Here is a 19705-nt window from a genome sequence, read left to right on the forward strand (position 1 = left end):
TCCTATCAGACTAGTGAGAGAGGGTGGTATTAAGTCACAACTGGGTGGTCAAGAGCAAGAATGTGAATTATTGCTAAGTTTCTTGGATATGATATCAGTATCTACGTTTTCATTAAAAAGTGGCATATCAAAAAAATAAATAAAAAGTGGTATATCCCCTTAGGAGTATCTAATTTAATCCCTTCACTTTCAAATAAGGAAAGTAAAGCCCAACATGGCTAAGAAAGTTGCCTAGTCTTGGGATTAGAATCTTCTTTCTTTCAGTACTCAAGCTAGGGTCCTTTGTCAATAAATTTTTTAGGGCCTAGATATTCTCCTTTCTTTAAATTCCAAGTGAAATCACTAAATAATATTTACTGATTGCCCAATTAATGGACTCCTTTAGTTGTAAGTTAAACAAATCTAGCTCAAATAGCTTAAGCTTTTTTTTTTTTTTTTTTTTTTAAAAAAAGAGGCTCCAGGAATACACTTGTTTTAGGCATGACTGGTTCCAGGCTCAAAATTACTGTGAGGATTCTACCTCTTCACCTCTAAGAAAACTTTCCACAAGGAGGGGCACCTATAGACTAATATCAGTGTAGCTACCCCAGTAGTACATGTCAGCTATCATTAGACTTCTCAATTATGTGAATCAATAAATTCCTTTTTATTCCCTTAAACTAATTCAATTTTGAATTCTGTCACTTGTAACAAGTGTTTTGACAGAAATGAAGCTTATTAAAGGGTTCTCCTCAAACAAGGATAATGGTAACCAATCAGATTCTCTCTTCAAAACTTTGAATGTAAGAGTAGGATGTATAAGCAGAAGTCGAAAGAACATGCAAGGAAGACAGCAATCCAGGCCATGAAAAGTTTACTATTGATACTCTATCTTGGCCTCTACTTTCTACCTTTTCTGTCTTTTTTCTATCTTATTATCTTGAGCTTATTTGTGACTTCAGTTTATTCTTGGTCCTACCTGCATCATGGCCAGGATTGCTGCAAATATACTAAACTGATTTGATTCTAAAACCTTCTTCTTAGAAATAGCACAAGGTAAATTGGCACTAAAGCCTTCTAGGCTTTACTCAGAACAAACAATAACAAGTTTCCTCTTCCAGCCTGGTAAGGCTCCTCATAGCATCCTAGAATCCAAAATAACTATGTTCTAACTAGTGTAGTGACCACATTTGGGTCAGGATGTGGGCTTCCCTGAGGTAGGAGACTTAACAAGACAACTGAGATCCTTTGCAGGCAAGTAACTGTATCTGCAAGTTTCCTGGGTTTTCAAGTTACTTAACATCTCTAAGTCTTAATTCTTGTGCCAAAATAAAGGGGGAAATCATTGATTTGGAATAAAAAATGAAATATATGTAAAATCACTGGCATATGTTCAGTACTGAGCTAATGTTAGTTCCCTTCCCCTAAATTTTAATGTCACTCACTATATGAAGTATTACCCAATTGTCTTCTTTTGCTCAAATGTCTTAAAATTTATACAATGGAATGGTATTATTCTACATATGACAAACAGTTTAAACAAAGAAACAAGATTTTTAAACCTAAAAAGTTGACTGCTTATTCAAATGTTTTTATTGGATTGAAAATTCATTTAAGGGATACACAGATATACAACTAGTTTGATCAGCTACTAATATACTTTGGCAACCCTTTATTTTTGTACTCAAGAGCCAGTTCACTTTTTCTCCATGTTCAATACTTAGCTTTGGTAAAATTTTGCCCTGTTCTTCATGTGTTACTGAAGTATTAGTGTTTCCACCCTGGTTGGTATAAGTTGCCCTTTTAGTGCTTTTCCTGTGGGTATGTTTTGTAGGACTCTTCTGTTTTTTCTCAACTTCACTGCTTACATCCCACATCATTACCTTCCCATCATTCCCTCCAGTAAGCAGCAAATAAGATTCTGGCAGAAAGCAGACCTGGGATACTCCCAAAGTGTGGCCCTTAAATCCCAATTCCTGTTCACACTTGACTCCCATTACCCTAAAGATTCGAATCTTTCCATCTTCTGCACCACAACTAAAAATATTGCCACATGATGCCACAGACACAGAATGGGCGAGAGCAGGATTTAAAAGCTGACCCGGTGACTGTGGGCTCTCCATTTCTTCTGTTTCATCCTCCTGTAAATTTGTAATCCAGAGTGGCCGGGCTTTCTGAAGGTTCCACAGCATCACCTTTAAACAAAAGGATGTTACACAGTCAAATAAAGTTCTAGCCATCTTGCTAAACTACTAGAAGCTTATTCTGCTTCTAATAAAATCATCAAAATAGTCTGAGATTGATTAGTAGGATATTATTTCCAGCAATATTAAGAAAAAATTTAGAGGGCACTACAAAATGGCAGTGGAATGCTACCCTGGTGCCAAAACTAGAATGCCAATGGGCAGTACGATAGAATTTAGAAAACAAGGTCCTGAATAACTTTCGATTAACAAGACTATTAAAATGTAATCTAAATTATTAAGCAGTTGCCAGTTTTCTTTAGGTCATTCTACCCTCTCTGCAAATAAAATTAAAGATTATGAAATTTATTAATCTTAGTCCATGCTGGTTACAAGTAAAAATCAACAAAATAAACTATCTGGATTATCACTGCAATAATTTGTATCTGGAATGTTTTCCTTTCCTTTCCCATTACCCAAATTATCCATTCTAGGGGCTTAGCTCAAGTCCCTGTCTCTGCAAGCAGGCTTTCCTCACTATTCCAGCCCGCTTTTCTCTTTCCCATATTTAATTCCTATTCTATTAACTAACATTAATAATTTGTCAGTTTTTGGAGATTTAATACATCTTTGCTAATGCTTAGTATAATGCCTGGAAAAGAGCAGAAATTCCAAACCTATATGTTGAATAATTTGACATCTTGGTATATTTGGCTTTTTGTTGTTCCCTACCACGATCTCAGACCTACTAAATTTATTTAAATGAAGTGCTAATTAAAATGAAACAATAAGGTTTGTGAATTGATTTCACTCAATAGGGATTCGTTTTCTCCCTGCAGTAACCAATTTGAAAAGGAAAATATTTTTAATACCTTTAGAGAGAATATACAGCTTTATTATACTATCTAGTATTATCCCTGAATTATGACTCACAATTTAAAATGGATAGTAGGGTAAGCAAGACTTTGTTTAGATATAGTCAAAACCATAGATCTAGCCGAAACCGGTTTGGCTCAGTGGATAGAGCGTCGGCCTGCGGACTGAGGGGTCCCGGGTTCGATTCCGGTCAAGGGCATGTGCCTGGGTTGTGGGCACATCCCCGGTGGGAGGTGTGCAGGAGGCAGCTGATCGATGTTTCTAACTCTCTATCTCTCTCCCTTCTTCTCTGTAAAAAATCAATAAAATATATTAAAAAAAACAAAAAACCATAGATCTGAATTGATAAGATTACTACTACTGATATTAAGAATTTGGTTTTCTACTGAAGGTTAACTTCCATCAAGTCTACTTTCCAAATAAGTGAAATAGAGTATCATTTATTTTCTGCTTCTCGTAGGAAAAGAACTGAAAATCCTTTTGGATTGGATTTATAACATTATACTAAGTGGACAGTAATTGCTATTAGGGTGAAGCCAACAGACTAATAAAGTAACTTTAAGTAAAATAAAAAAAAATCAGAAAATAGAACAAAAAATGAGTGAGTACTAAAACTTGATGTCAAAATAATCTCTCTCTCTAAAAAAAAACAACAAACAAACAAAAAAAAAGCCTGGCCAGCATGGCTCAGTGGTTGAGCATAGACTTATGAACCAGGAAGTCACAGTTCAATTCCTGGTCAGGGCACATGCCTGGGTTGCAGGCTCCATCCCCAGTGTGGGGCATGCAGGAATCAGCAGATTGGTGATTCTCTCTCATCATTGATGTTTCTCTCTCTCCCTCTCCCTTCCTCTCTGAAATCGATAAAAATAAATAAATAAATAAATAAAACATATACACACAAAACAACCAATAACAAAACAAAAACAACAAAAAAAACCCCACCCTGAACACAGGAAAATAAACATTCCAGAATCTGCTAGCTTAACTGTACTGGCAGTTACCCCCAAGTTCTTTCTCACACAGGCCCCATAATATCTGGATTATATTTATTATCCTCCTAAGACATCCAAACATGAACTACACCCAAAGTGTTTTCAGCAGCTTAAACATTTTTGTATTAACTAAATCATCTACATGTGTTAATAACCATCCCAGTTTCTACCAATTCAAGAATCATTTCCAAGTATTGAAGATTCCCAAATTGTTCCTGTCTGTACATTCTCTTTATATTTCTTTGTTCTTCCTAACTGCTAAAGATTCCAAGGTGTTTTACAATTTCTCAACCACCTGTTCAAGCTGTATCACCTAAGTAGGAGAACTAGAGATAATGAAGAATAAAAAAGTACAAGAGTTTGGGTGTAAAACAAACAAACAAAAAAAAGATCTGGAGGTTATACTAATAATAGAGGAATATGCAAATTGTCCAGGACACTGTCACAGTAACAGTAACAAACAGCAGGCTGCATGGGGCAACCAGGCTGGCAGGGGGGTTAGTGAGGGACGACCAAATGACTGAACAGCAGGCTGCATGGGGCGACCAGGCTGATGTGGGGGGGAGGGGGGGAGGAGTTGGGGGCGACCAGGCCAGCAAGGGGTGGGGGGCAGTGAGGGGTGACCAGGCCGGCTGGGGGGGCAGTTAAGGGCAACCAGGCTGGCAGAGGGGGGCAGTTGGGGGTGACCAGGCTAGCAGGGGGGGCAGCTGGGGGCGACCAGGCTGGTGGGGGGTGGGGGGTAAGCAGTAAGGGGCAATCAGACTGGCAGGCAGAGGCAATTAGGGGTGATCAGGCTGGCAGAGGGGGTAGTTAGGGGTGATCAGGCAGGCAGGCAGGTGAGCAGTTAGGAGCCAGTGGTCCCAGATTGTGAGAAGGATGTCCCAGGGATCGGGCCTAAACCCACAGAGGGATCCCGGATTGGAGAGGGTGCAGGCTTGGCTGAGGGATGCCCCCCCTGCCCTGCACGAATTTTATGCACTGGGCCTCTAGTAGTCCTATAAAACATTAAAAGGGAGAGAAAGTGGACAACTGGCCAATGTTTAGAAGTGAATGCAATCATATCAAAGTGACCCTGCTCAAAAATTACTCCCCCTACAATAAAAACACACATGCACACTATTTCTTCCCCTACAAAAACCATTTCTTTCCACATAAGAGATTCATTTATCACTTCTCAGCCTTTTGGCTAAAATCAAGTGTAAAGATTAATTTTAAAGGAAAAAAAGTCTCCTCCATCATCCTGATCCTTGTGTTAGTACTAATGACCTTTCAAACTCCAGAAACAAGAACAACCTTTCCAGGTGTGGATACTGGGGGGGAGAGGGGAAGAGGGGGGAGAAATATATGATGGTTTCAGATTTCCAGTGCTCCTGGATGGCGAGCATGTCTATTTAATGTTATTCTTTATACCTTCACATACACTATAATTATTATTTGCATCTATTTAATATAAAACTAAGTGGTCTCAAGTGTCTTAATTAATCACAGTTTGGACTCTCAAGACTATACTTTCAGGGATCATTTCTACAGTTCGTTACTAAAGAAGTTTCTCTGAACATGTGTAACACCTGAAACCATGAGGAGGAGGTGCAGTGTTCTCTCCTGAGTGTGAAGCTGGCTTTTGGTGTTGCTTTTGCAATGCTATTGCCCACTGATGACCGTTCTTCTCTTCCTTTGGGAGAGCATGGGGTTGGAGAGTTAAACAAATAAATAAATCTCTGACTCTCTGAGTATGCTTTGCCTAATTACTTAAACCTATCTAAATCAAAAGATATAATTTTTATAATTTCTATAATAACAAGGATAGGTGTGTTGAACATATCTACTGTGAGTGGTAGTAATCAAATTTCTGCCTTGAGATAAAATACATTTGCTCAGAGAGAAATAACTCAAAATTAACCTGATAAGAACTTCCTCCCAATATTATAACTATACTAGAAGCCCAGTGCACTAAATTCATGCACTCAAGGGGGGTCCCTCAGCACGGCCTGCACCCTCTCACAGTCTGGGAGCCCTTAGAGGATGTCTGACTGATGGCTTAGGCCCACCACTGCCGCTGTGCTCACCAGCTATGAGCCTGGCTTCTGGATGAGCAGTGCTCTCCCTTTGGGAGCACACTGACCACCAGGGGGCAGCTCCTGCATTGAGCATCTGCCCCCCTGGTGGTCAGTGCGCATCATAGCAACCAGTCGTTCTGCTGTTTGGTCAATTTGCATATTAGCCTTTTATTATATAGGATTCTTGGACTCCCCTATCGGCTGGATATTCTTAAAGTATAAAGGAGAATCAGGTTTTAAAAGGTAAATTGTGGAAGAAATTAGAGTTTCACCTTCAGTAAGGAAATAATTTCTTTTTTTTTAAAATATATTTTATTGATTTTTTACAGAGAGGAAGGGAGATAGAGAGTTAGGAACATCGATGAGAGAGAAACTTCGATCTGCTGCCTCCTGCACATCTCCCACTGGGGATGTGCCCACAACCCAGGTACATGCCCCTGACTGGAATCGAACCCGGGACCCTTCAGTCCGCAGGCCGACGCTCTATCCACTGAGCCAAACCGGTTTCGGCAGGAAATAATTTCTTAAAAGCATGGTTGTGTTGTCTTAGCCACTATTGCTATATCACAACCAGTGCAAATGGTAATCTACAGTGAACTTTTAACAATTCTTAGCAATCAAGCAAGGACCTATGCCTCCTTGTCATAAAATATTTATTTCTTATCCTGGTCTCTAGCAGTTGCCGCTACTAAAGCTTCTTACCTAGAACTGGATGCAAATGGTAAATTCTGGATGCCCACACTTCTTTTCTAATCTGAAGAATACAGGTCATTTTGCATTATTGCCATGCCTAGTAATTAAATAATGAACCAGTGATTGAAAACTGATAAGAGGACTAGTCAAAGAGACACTGTACAATCTGCCTACTTAAAATAGATATCCACCTGGTTGTGTAGATCTTTCTGCACAACCAAGTAGGAAGATTATCACCACTACAGTAGAAAATCGTAGGTCTAAAGGGATTGATCAAGACCTAGGAGTAGAGCCCCAGCCAGTGTGGCTCAGTGGGTTGGACATCATCCCTTGTAGCAAAAGATTGCTGGTTCGATTCCCAGTCAGGGCACATGCCCAGGTTTCAGGCTCGATCCTCTCACATCAATGTTTCTCTCTCTCCCCCTCTCCCTTCCTCTAAAAATCAGTAAAAATATATTTTTTTTAAATATATTTTATTGATTTTTTACAGAGAGGAAGGGAGAGAGATAGAGAGTTAGAAACATCAATGAGAGAGAAACATCAATCAGCTGCCTCCCGCACATCCCCCACTGGGGATATGCCCGCAACCCAGGTACATGCCCTTGACCGGAATCAAACCTGGGACCCTTCAGTCCACAGGCCGACGCTCTATCCACTGAGCCAACCGGTTTCGGCAAAAAATCAGTAAAAATATTTTAAAAAAAATAAAAAAGACCTAGAGTGGAAAAAGACTTTAGAGGTTATAGATTCACTGTGCCCAATAAGTTTAGAATAATTCTAGATAAGTATTTTGGGTAGGACAATTCTTCACTGTTTAGGGACTGTCCCAGCACTGCAGGACATCCACTGATTCTGCCTACTAAATGCCAGTAGCCTGAGAGAGGGGAAGTGGCAGTCACAATGACAACAAAAATCAGCTTCATCTATTTCTAAATTCTGAAGGGGTGAGGAAGGTAGAGGAGGGAGTAGCAAAGATCACTGGCCAAGAAGGTGGAAAGACAAAATATTTGATGTGATTAACAGAGTCACAGAGTCTTAGAAGAAAGATACTGTATATAGTTGAAAAAGTAGATGAAATGCCTAGAATAGTGGTGGGCACATAGGTCATTTAATAAACAATGGTTCTTTTTCTCGAAGTGATGTGTTACCAAACCAAAAACATTTTTTACCACATTATTCATGGTATTCTGCTTGAAATATCATGCAGATAAAATATAGGCTTTGGAGCCAGAGAGATTGTGGTTTGAATCCCAATTCATACAGCTGTGTGAACACTAAATTTGAATCTGTTTCCTCATGTATAAAAAAGAATAGCTATCTAGCAGGGCATAATTAGAATGAAAGCTAATATATGTAAAACACTGGCAAGTACTAAGTGCTCACCAAAAAGAAGCCATGATTATTCTCATTCCGGTGATATGAGATTTACTCTCAAGAGAAAGCACATCTGCTATGGGAAAGTTCAAGCTATTTGGCTATTTGAAAGTGTTGTGGTTTTTTTTCAATCCTCACCTGAGAACATGCTTGTACTAATTTTAGAGAGGAAGTGGGGGGAGGGGGCGGTAGGGAGAGAGAGAACGAACGAACGAACGAGAGAGAACACAGAGAATATTGATCGGCTGTCTCCCATAAGTCCCCTACCGGGAATCAACACCTTTCAGTGTACAGGACAGTGCTCTAACCAACTGAACACATGTCAGGGTGAGAGTGTTTTCTTTAATTAAACCAAAAATCTGCTTCCCTATGACTTCTATTTAGACCAGCATATTCCACTTTTCCCCCTCATGAAAACCAAAATTTAAACACCTACAGTTCTAGACATAATGGGGTTTCTAGATATACCTACTCTCCTCTGAATATGAGCTAATTTGTGATGTTCCTTTCAAAACTCAGCATGAATATAATGCTTCAAACCTGGCCACCAATATACAATATGCAATTAACATACTCCAGAATTTAAAAAAATATATATTAATTTATTGATTTCAGAGAGGAAGGGGGAGGGAGAGAGAAACATCAATGATGAGAATCATTGATTGGGGGCCTCTTGTACACCCCCTACAGGGGACAGAGCCTGCAACCTGGGCATGTTCCCTGACCAGGAATTGAACCGTGCCCTCCTGGTTCATAGGTCAATGCTCAACCACTGAGCCACACCAGCTGGGCAATGCACCCCAGAATTTTAAAGTAAACAACAGATCCACCCTGGCCAAACAAAAACAAAATAAAACAACAGACCCAGTCCCTCCAACTTTTTTTTTTTTTTTAGAAAGTAGGTGATGAACTCTTCCTTCAGCATGCCCCCTTTTAAAAAATGTTTAGAATCAAATATTTGAATTCTCAGATATTAGGAATTAAAACACAGAGAAAAGACTAAAGAACTAACGATTAATTTGTGAATAAAATCTAATAGGCTTTGTCAAGTTAGCATAAAATATGCGTTAAAAGTAAAGCTTATGGCTCATGTTAGTAGAAAATAAAAAATTCAAAGATATATATTTAGTCTGATCAATATGATTCTGCTAGCAAATCCCATCTAGACATTACCCAAGTATTCTTTGCAAAGCATCACCTGCATATCCAGTCCACATGACACCAGGCTCTGAGGCCTTTGAGGCCGAAAAGCCACAGAAGAACAGATGTTGGAATGTCTCCTCAGCGATCTGCTAACTTTCTTATTTTCCAAGTCTAGGATTTTGATTGCTCCAGAGTCATCAGCAGAAGCCAGCAGGTTTTCAGTTTCATTCAATGAAAGGCAATTGATTTCTTCTTCATTCACATGAAAATGGTCCAGGGAACCTTTGAGGGATCTGACATCCAGTATGCTAATAGTTTCTCCATGCGAGGCATAGAGCTTGGTGGGGCAGGAGGGAGAGAATAAGACACAGGTAACGTCATTGGCCCCTTCAAAGCGTGTATGTCCCAATGGAGTCCCATCTTCACCCCAAGCCATGAGATCTCCACCCTCTGCTCCAGAAGCCACTAGCCCTTCTGAACTTGCATTCAGGCAGAGAATAGGAGAAGAATGTCCACCAATCCACTTGACAGCCATAATGGCTGAGAAGACTGTGAAGGAGGAAAAAAATATGTCATATTTTACTTAAGAACTTAATGGTAGGAGACAAATGCAATAAGTAATATTTCATTTAAATATTTTTAAAAGACATCTAAACAACTCAACAACAAAAAGAAAACTGAAGAAGTCTACAAAAGCCTAGCCGAACACAGGATTGTGGGCACAACAGGCTAGAACATGCTGAAATGGGCTTCCCTTGCAACCAGGAACCCAAGTAAGCCTGGTTCTCCAGCCTTTGGTGTGAGGCTCACATAAGAATAAATACTAAAGCCCTAACCGGTTTGGCTCAGTGGATAGAGCATCGGCCTGCAGACTGAAGGGTCCCAGGTTCAATTCCGGTCAAGGGCATGTACCTTGGTTGCGGGCACATCCCCAGTGGGGGTGTGCAGGAGGCAGCAGATCGATGTTTCACTCTCATCCATGTTTCTAACTATCCCTCTCCCTTCCTCTCTGTAAAAAATCAATAAAATATATATAAAAAAAGAATAAACACTAAATATATTTATTTTAAATTAGGAAAAATTCTTTTTAAGAGAGGGCTGTATAACAATCAGGTTTATTTTTTATCAGAATAATGTTTTAGAGTGTGCGCTCTGGAAGTAGAGTCCCCAGGTTAGTCTCTAGCTAGATGACTTTGGGCAAGTTACAGAACCTCTTCTCTGTGACTCATTTCCTTCTCTATAAAAATGGAGATAATGATAATAATGGTAACACCTATTTCATAGAATCAGAGAGAATTAAATGAAGTAATCTATGTAAAGCACATAAAATAGTGCCTGGTAAATAATGAGTGACCAACAATTACCATTATCCCTTTTTGCATTTTTATTAAGCTGGTCAAAGTGGCATCATATATATTAAACCAATGGTCCTCAAAGTATGGCCTCCAGACTAACAGCATCAGTAGCACCTAGGAACTTGTTAGAAATAAAAATTGTCAAGACCTCACCTGAGGCCCACTGAATCACAAACTGGAGTTGGGGCCCAGCTATATGTTTAACAAGCCCCCCAGATTATTCTGACGCATGTTAGAATTTGAGAACCTGTACTACACCAATCATCATTTAGGAAATTGGTTAGAAATGCAGACCCCTAGGTCTTAGCACCAGAGACTAAATCAACAGAATATTACTTTTATTCTTGAAACCTTTCTGCTTGGTATTATTCCATTTTATGGATAACTAGAGGCCCGGTGCACAAAAATTTGTGCACTGGGGGGGGGGGGGGGGCGGGTCCCTCAGCCTGGACTGTGCCCTCTCGCAGTATGGGACCCCTCGGGGGATGACCACCTGCTGGCTTAGGCCTGCTCCCCAGGGGATTGGGCCTAAGCTGGCAATCAGACAATCCTCTGGCAGCCTGGCAGCACTCGGGGGATGTCCACTTGCCAGCGGGGAGCAGACCTAAGCTGCAGTTGGACATCCTTAGCGCTGCCGAGGAGGCAGGAGAGGCTCCCACCACCACCGCTGTACTGGCAGTCATCAGCCTGGCTTGTGACTGAGCTGAGCTCCCCCATGTCGGAGCACACTGACCACCAGAGGGCAGCTCCTGCATTGAGTGTCTGCCCCCTGATGGTCAGTGTGTGTCATAGTGACCAGACATTCCCAGTCTTTCTGCTGTTAGGGTCAGTTTGCATATTACCCTTTTACTATATAGGATAGAAGCCTGATGCACGGGTGAGAGCCGCCTGGTTTGCCCTGAAGGGTGTCCTGGATCAGGGTGGGGGTCCCGCTTGGGTGCCTGGCCAGCCTGGGTGAGGGGCTGATGGCTGTTTGCAGCTGGTCACACCCCTTCAGGGTGGGGGTCCCCACTGGGGTGCCTGGCCAGTCTGGGTGAGGGGCAGAGGGACATTTTCAGGCTGGCTGGCGACAAAAGCTCCCAGCCTCTCCTTTTTTTCTTTTTTTTTTTTAATTCTGGGATTTATTTACCTTCTATAATTGAAACTTTGTTGCCGTCACTGGAGCTGAGAGCCAGCTCCTGCTCGCTCCAGCTGGCAACGGCCGGCTGAAAGGAGGTATCTGGGGTCTATTTAGCTTCTATAATTGAAACTTTGTTGCTTTCGGAGCTCAGAGCCGGCCACAGCAGGTGGGGAACCTTGGCTTCCTCCATCACTGGAGCAAACAAGCCTCCTGCTCACTCCAGTTCTGTGGCTGTGGGCCGCCATCTTGGTTGGGTTGATTTGCATATCGTGCTGATTAGCCAATGGGAGGCGTAGTGAAGGTATGGTCAATTACCATGTTTGTCTATTATTAGATAGGATAAAACTAAGTTTCAGAAATGTTCAATAATTTTCCCAAAGTCTCCTGGCCCTTAAAATTTGTACAGGGACCCAATATCAAGGGATACTAAACTTTTAAATAAATAATGAAGACCAGGCCTTGGCTGGGTAGTTCAGTTGGTTAGAGCGTTGTCCCAGTATGCCAAGGTTGAGAGTTCCATTCCTGGTCAGGGCACATACAGGAGTCAACCAATAGCCCAGCCTGTGTGGCTCAATGGTTGAGTGTCAACCTATGAACCAGGTCATGGTTCAATTCCTGGTCAGGGCACAATGCCGGGTTGCCGCCTTGGTCCCCAGTGAGGGGTGTGCAGGAGGCAGCCTGCCAATCAGTGATTCTCTCTTATCATTGATGTTTCTAGCTCTCTCTCCCTGCCTCTGTGAAATAAAAATATATTTAATTAAAAAAAAATCAACCAACCAATGAATGGATAACTAAGTGGAACAACATTTGATGTTTCTCTCTCTCTAAAAATAAACAAAAATAATTTTAAAAAATCAATAGAAATTTTACAAAATTTATTTAAAAACTTAATTAAAAACAGTTTACTTGTTAGTATTTTCCCCCCATATTTTTACTGATTTTAGAGAGGGAGGAGAGAGATATAGAAAGATCAATGATGAGAATCATTGATCAGCTGCCTCCTGCATGCCCCACACCTGGGATTGAGCCCACAACCTAGGCATATGCCCTGACTGGGAATTGAACCATGACCTCCCGGTTCATAGACCAACGCTCAACCAGCGAGCCATGCCAGCTGGGCTTGTTAGTATTCTTTAAAGTACAGAAAATGACTAAAAGATACTAATTCATTATTGCTTTTAAATGTACTTGTTAGGGGCAAAAATAGAATATTGGGAACTAGCGGTAGTTATAAGAAATATTAAACACTAGAGGCCTGGTGCATGACATTCATGCACCTGGGGCGGGGGGTGTCACTCAACCTGGCCTGCATCATTTCCCAGTCCGGGAGCCCTCAGAGGATGTCCAACTGCCACCAAGGCAGGAGACGCTCCCACCACTGCTGCAGCACTCACCAGCCATCAGCCTGGCCTGTGGCTGAGCAGCACTCGTCCGTTCTGCCGTTCAGTCGATTTGCATATTACCCTTTTATTAAACATGTTCTGATTGCCTTGTTCTGATTAAAGAAAGGACATTTTAATCTGGCTGGGAGCAGTGCATGCCCAGGAATCTGGGAGTCAACCTTGGAATGCAGAACAGACTCATACAGTAACTGCCTATTATCATGGAAGGATTAACAACCAGGTTGCCCAAACAATGGAGTCCCTCCCAGCACACAATGCCTACTTCCCCACCTTGTAATACCCATTGTGTATACCCATTCTTACTCCTTTTGCCTACTTCCCCATGTAATCTTTGTCCTACCCAATATAAGCAGCTGGTTTATGCAGGGGGAGAGGGGATTTCAGAGCAGATTTTTTGGCATGACCTGCTGCTCTTCCATACTGCCATCATTATTGGAATAAATGCTCATATATGATTCAACCCTGTCTCTGCTTAATTGCCTCAAGTAGTGACAGGCAGCCTGGACCCATTGGTTGTCAGTTTATTAATGTAAAAACATTCAAACCTGTAAAGAATTTTTGTGAGTTTACTTGAGCCAAATTGTCGACAATTGACAACTGCCAGTAAACAGAATCTCAATGACCTGGGATAATGCTCTGGACAATGGCTTTTTAAAATTTATTTTGAAGAAAAACAATTTTAAATATAATAATGTTACATGCAATAAACATTAATATTTCAAGAAGAATGGCAGTTTTTCATCTATTTTATACATTGCAATCAAAGGAGGAGACGTAGGTGGTTTACATGAAACCATTGGTGATAGATTAGAGAGGTGAGAGAAAGCAAAGGAGGGGGGAAGTCTGGGATTGGATAAAGAGTAAAATGATAGACACATACTTCTTTTACTTAGGTGGGTACAGGATAGTTAACAGTCAACAATTAACATGATAACAATGAAGGAATTTGTGGTATCTGTCCCGGCACCCAGGGCATTTGGTTGTGCCCAGATGGGTCCAGAAAAAAGGGAAGTTACAAGCTACTCTGACATTTCAATATGTTATTGTAGATGCAAAAAGACCATAAGCTCAGTTAAAGATTGACCTTGTCAGGGAAGATACTGGCCTAGGAGGTGACTACCTACCATAACTGCCTTTAATCAAAGTTTAATTTCAGACCATCCTTTGTGGTTTACTTTAGGTCTTTGAGTTTGCAAGACTGCCATGCAGGCCTTCCCTGAGCTTGTCAAGTTAGCATGTGGCCCCTTTTGTCCACAGATTTCATACTGACAAATTTTTAATCACATTATTACCTACTTGCACTTATACAATAGTAGTACCTATATACAAAATTTAGGTTCCCGATATACGAGGCACCCCAATCTATAAACTGGAATTGCCACATACTTCCCTGCTGTAATTGCCCATGGGCAAAGCAAAAAAGGAAATCAGGGCAATTTATACATCTCTAATGGTCAAATAAGAGGAAACAAACAAATTTGGACAAATTTAATTTTTCATTTCACAAGCCAAGGTAGAATTTACCTAGTGAAAAATTGCCATAGTTGCTTTGTATTTTCAGGTTTGACACCTCAATTTTATCCAATGGTACACAGATAAATTTCCTAATATTGCTTTGAAAATTCACTTAAAATAATCTGGCAATCTGCATAAAATTTCTATTCCCTCCTATTTTTGGTCACACACACACACACACACACACACACACACACACAGAAATCACTAACTAGACTGCAAAAAATCACTAATCAGTCATCAAAGTTAATAGAAACATTACAAAATCAGATAAAGCAATTTTCATAAAAATGACAAAATGGGAAAAAGACAAAAAGATACATTTTTTAAAATCTCAGTGGAAGCACTCAATATACAGATTAAACTAATTAAACAGATTGAAGCAATTCCATTTTAATGGAGAGATTTGGGAGAGAAAATGACTCAGAAGGAGGTAAAGCTAAGGAATCTTGGGTGGTTTGATTTTTGCTGACAAGTATTGAAATACTAGTTAAATAACTTTCCAACATAACAAAGGCTCTTGCCAAATGTTCCTGATAAACCAGAGGACACTTATTGTAATTAAAAATGAAAGATATTAATATTTAGGATTAGGAACTGTTGTCTGTGGTGATTATTAACTTATATAATAAAGTCAATATCCTACCTTAAAATATGAAATTTGAATTAGACACTGAAAAGGCCATTTAAGTTACATATCATTTTGTTTAAAATTCTGTAATGAATTTTAGAGTTTTGGTCACTTATTTTGTAAGTTAGAGTTTTATTGTTTTTTTTTTTGTTGTTTTTTTTTTACTGTATCACTACAAATTTTATTCAGAAACTCATCTTTGTTTTCTCAATTTTTTTTTTTTTAAATTCCCATTATGAACTGGTTTGGTCAATCAATTACAACACTTTCTAGCAGACATACGGTAAAAATGGCTTGGCTCAGAATCACCCAGATCTCTCACTATCCATTAACCGCCTCCTGTCACGCTCCCGTCCCCCACCACCTTTGCCACAACCATGGTCTCTAGACCAAGAGCGACGCTCCTGGGACCTTGAGATGCTTCTTGCGCTGGTGCCCATATAGCTCCCACTGCAGCTCTCTGGAAATGTGCTTCGGATGCATGAAGATGCAGAAGCTGCAGAAGCTGCCTCATGTACCCTCTCCCATTTCATACTGGTGGCAACAGGCTTCCCAAAAGTCGGTCATGGGGGAAAGCTCGGCTTAGATGGGCTGCGCCATCTAAGCAGCAGCTGCTCAAGTCAATCACAGCTTTCTCCGCATCTTCTTCACGGCAAAACACGTTTCCAAGAGGTGATCTCCAAGATTATCACAGATATTCATCTCCACCTCTCCGTATTTCTCCATTTATGTGAAAACCTCCTCAAAAAACTCATCATCATAGCACAGTGCAAACCATCAGCAGACTGGTAAGAGTTTTGAGGGTTACGGTAAATGTTCAAGAGGGCAATGGTCTGGCTAAAGGTCGGTTTATTGTGCTACCAAGAGCATCTCTGTCCATGATGACATGCTCCAATTTTGAAATAAAATGAACAGTTGACTTTGTCCTTCTTAGTGCTGAACATGGAGGCCACATACTCCGTCAGAGGCCGCTGACCCTTGAGTTTTAATTTTTTTATGGTGTATTAACATTCAAGTCTAGAAATCTGTCCTCTACAACTTTAGGATTATTTTATTTTATAATTTAATGTTTTCATTGATTTCAGAGAGGAAGAGAAAGGCAGGGATAGAAACATCAGGGGCCTTCTGCACGCCCCCTACTGGGGATCAAGCTCCAAGCCCTGCATTTGTCCCCACTAGGAATTGAATCGTTAGCTCCTGGCTCATGGATCCATCCATGCTCAACTACTGAGCCACACGGGTAAGGCAGCTTTAAGATTTTGTGTGCATATAATTTTAGATCGCTGCTGGAATTTTAGGTTTTCTCTAAGATACAAATGAGGCAGGGTTTTGCACCGGGGATTTAAGTAAATGCCAACTGGAGAGACAAAAGTTTTAGCAGGTTTTCTTCCTAATACAATTCAATTCTTTTCTGGAAAAGATTAATTCAATTTAAAAAACTGATTTGGTTAAGCTCCATGTCAAAGTGTGAGGTCAGGCAATGAAATAAATGGATTTTGCATTAACAGGATTATTGCCCAGCTGATTGATGATTCTCATCATTGATGTTTCTATCTCTCTCTCCCTTCCTCTCTCTGAAATCACTTAAAACAGGGGTGCTCAAACTATGGCCTGCGGGCCACATGCAAATACAAATATTGTATTTGTTCCCGTTTTGTTTTTTTACTTCAAAATAAGATATGTGCAGTGTGCATAGGAATTTGTTCATAGTTTTTTTTTAAACTATAGTCCGGCCCTCCAACGGTCTGAGGGACAGTGAACTGGCCGCCTGTTTAAAAAGTTTGAGGACCCCTGACTTAAAACATACTTTTTTAAAAAACATGCTAAAAATTTTTTTTTAAAAAAGGGATTATTGCGGGCAACAACATAGCTCCTGTAAATTTTTCCATAATAGAACCAGTAGTAACTCTCAGTCTACTAATCTTGTAAGACTAAGGTCAGCTATACTTTAACCTCTATGCACCAGAGTAAAAGAAGTTTAACTTGAATGCTGGTTGGAGGGAAAAATGGCACAGCATAGGCAGATGTGTCCCAAGTCTTATCCCGGAGCAGATAGAAGGAGCATCTAAATCGAGTAACATCCACCCAGAATTGGCTAATTAGACACAGCTGGTGAGACAATGCACAGCCGGGAAGGGAAGAGGACGCCTGGAGAATGGTAGGATTGCGGACCTGGGTTGGAGAGAGTCATGAGACCACCAAGCCAAGAGGGTTAGAAGAAAGCTGCCCAGCACCAAGTCTGCGTCCCTTGGGGAAAGGTGTAACATCCAACTGTGGAAAGGAAGTCCACAGGGCTGCTAGCAGCAGGGGATTCCAGATCTAAGTCCACAGCCACAAGAGGCTGAGTCCAGAAAGGTGGCCTAAAGAGCTGCCCTAGCAGTTCCACGGTTGTGTTGCCTGTTTTGTTTTTGCTTTTATTCACTGAACCCAGTGCACAGGACCTTCAAATACAAACACTAACCCGTGGCTGTGGTGCAGGTGGAGGTGCGGATTTGTGGAGTCTGGGGAGAGGCGGTGGAGGAGAGCAATTGGGGAGAGGTAACCAGAAATCTGGCACCGAAACATTCTTGACCCTCTGGACCTAAGCAGCCATTTTTCTCCTGAAGAATCAGCCCCTCTCAGCAGCCTCAAGACAGCTAATACAGCCACACCCAGAGCTGTACAAAGGACACAAAAACTCTGAATAGTCCTGAGGAGCCCTCAAGGACTGGGCTGGAAAGCGATACAGCACCCTGCCCACCTATAGCAATGTCACACACAGACACTTGAGAGATTAAGATTGATAGCAGGCAGACAGACAAAGCGGGCAGATTAGTCCCACCTGCTTCCAGCCAAGGCTGTGGAGACAGACACAAAACAGGGAGTGGTGGATTGCCTGGAACTTCATGCTGACTACCTAACAGGAAACTCAGAAGTGGCAGACAGAAGAGTGGGGTCTTAAACCAGCCTCCATGGGGCATTAAAACTTGGCTGAAACAAATGACACTTCATTTTTTAACTTTATTTTTTATTAAAAATACTAGAGGCCTGGTGCACAAAAATTTGTGCATTTGGGGAGGGGGGGGACCCTCAGTCCGGCCTGTGCCCTCTCGCAGTCTGGGACCCCTCGGGGGATGTCCACCTGCTGGCTTAGGCCCGCTCCCCCCAGGGGACCGGGCCTAAGCTGGCAGTCAGACATCCCTCTGGCAGCCCGGCAGCCCTCGGGGGATGTCCACTTACCAGCAGGGAGCAGGCCCAAGTTGCAGTTGGACATCCTTAGCACCGCTGTGCTGGTAGTCTTCAGCCTGGCTTGCGGCTGAGCAGAGCTCCCCATGTGGGAGAGCACTGACCACCAGGGGGCAGCTCCTGCATTGAGTGTCTGTCCCCTGGTGGTCAGTGTGTGTCACAGTGACCAGTCATTCCCAGTGGTTCTGCTGTTAGGGTCAATTTGCATCATTACCCTTTTATTATATAGGATATATATATTTTATATATTTTTATTGATTGATTTCAGAGAGGAAGGGAGAGGGAAAGAGAGACAGAAACATCAGTGATGAGAACCATCAACCGGCTGCCTCCCGCACAGCCCTCACTAGGGACCGAGCCTGCAACCTGGGCATGTGCCCTTGACCAGAACTGAACCTGGGACCCTCTAGTCCACAGGCCAACGCTCTATCCACTGAGCCAAACTGGCTAGGGCTATATAGGATATTTTTTATTTTCTTTATTTTTTCTTCATTCTATTTTTATTATTTTATCTTTTTTCCCACCCTTTTCTTCTTTACTTCTCCTTTTCCATCCTGTTTTCTCTTCTCCTGTCCCGCCTTAGCTTCTCTTTCCTTTCTTTTTACCCCTTGTTAAATTGATCTTCTTTATCTGCTTTATTGACATGTTATTATTACTCTGGTCTCTGTTGGCTTACTCATATACCTAATTTCCTCTCCTCTGCTCCAAGTCCATGTACCCTACTATTTTCTTTCTTTGCCAATTTTTTATGCTTTTTTCCCCTCTCCTCTCTTGCTCTCTTCTTCTAATTGTTTAATTAGTATCACTCACTAAACTCAAGCCTACCTGCTCTCTCTATTTTTCTTTTCCCAAAATGGACGAAGATAAATTTTAAAAAATTATTTTTTTGTTTTATCTTTTTATTTAAATATTTTTACATTTTTCTTTTCTTCTTATTCACTCATTCTCTTTCTACCTCCTCTATACTGAACTGAGGTCCTTCCCCTATTCATTCAATTCCTTAATCTTTTTTTTTTAAATATATTTTATTGATTTTTTACAGAGAGGAAGGGAGAGAGATAGAGAGTTAGAAACATTGATGAGAGAGAAACATCAATCAGCTGCCTCCTGCACATCTCCCACTGGGGATGTGCCCACAACCCAGGTATATGCCCTT

General features: G+C 41.2%; 1 protein-coding gene and 1 non-coding gene across 10 annotated transcripts in view; one reads left to right on the forward strand and one right to left on the reverse strand.

Annotated features, from left to right (window-relative positions):
- Window positions 1-445: 445 nt before the first annotated feature.
- The window catches only part of WDR53 (WD repeat domain 53), a 29705-nt gene continuing 10445 nt past the window's right edge, over window positions 446-19705 (reverse strand). For 4 of the 9 annotated variants that reach the window (XM_036347921.1, XM_036347924.1, XM_036347923.1 and 1 more), the window contains exons 2-3: window positions 9356-9849; window positions 446-2174 (exon numbers count right to left, since the gene is read on the reverse strand). In XM_036347921.1, coding sequence (XP_036203814.1) covers window positions 1572-2174; window positions 9356-9849 — 1097 coding nt within the window. In that variant the 3' untranslated portion in view covers window positions 446-1571. Of the gene's footprint in view, window positions 2175-9330; window positions 9850-11784; window positions 11969-13169; window positions 13206-19705 lie in introns of those variants that run through there. The other 5 variants (XM_036347927.1, XM_036347928.1, XM_036347922.1 and 2 more) reach the window with 4 other exon arrangements.
- LOC118677766 lies at window positions 5533-5745 on the forward strand. Its single transcript, XR_004974498.1, has one exon. It is a non-coding gene; the product is annotated as a small nucleolar RNA U3 (small nucleolar RNA).

This window comes from Myotis myotis, unplaced genomic scaffold (genome assembly GCF_014108235.1).
Source record: "Myotis myotis isolate mMyoMyo1 unplaced genomic scaffold, mMyoMyo1.p scaffold_m19_p_2, whole genome shotgun sequence".
Taxonomy (NCBI): Eukaryota; Metazoa; Chordata; class Mammalia; order Chiroptera; family Vespertilionidae; genus Myotis; species Myotis myotis.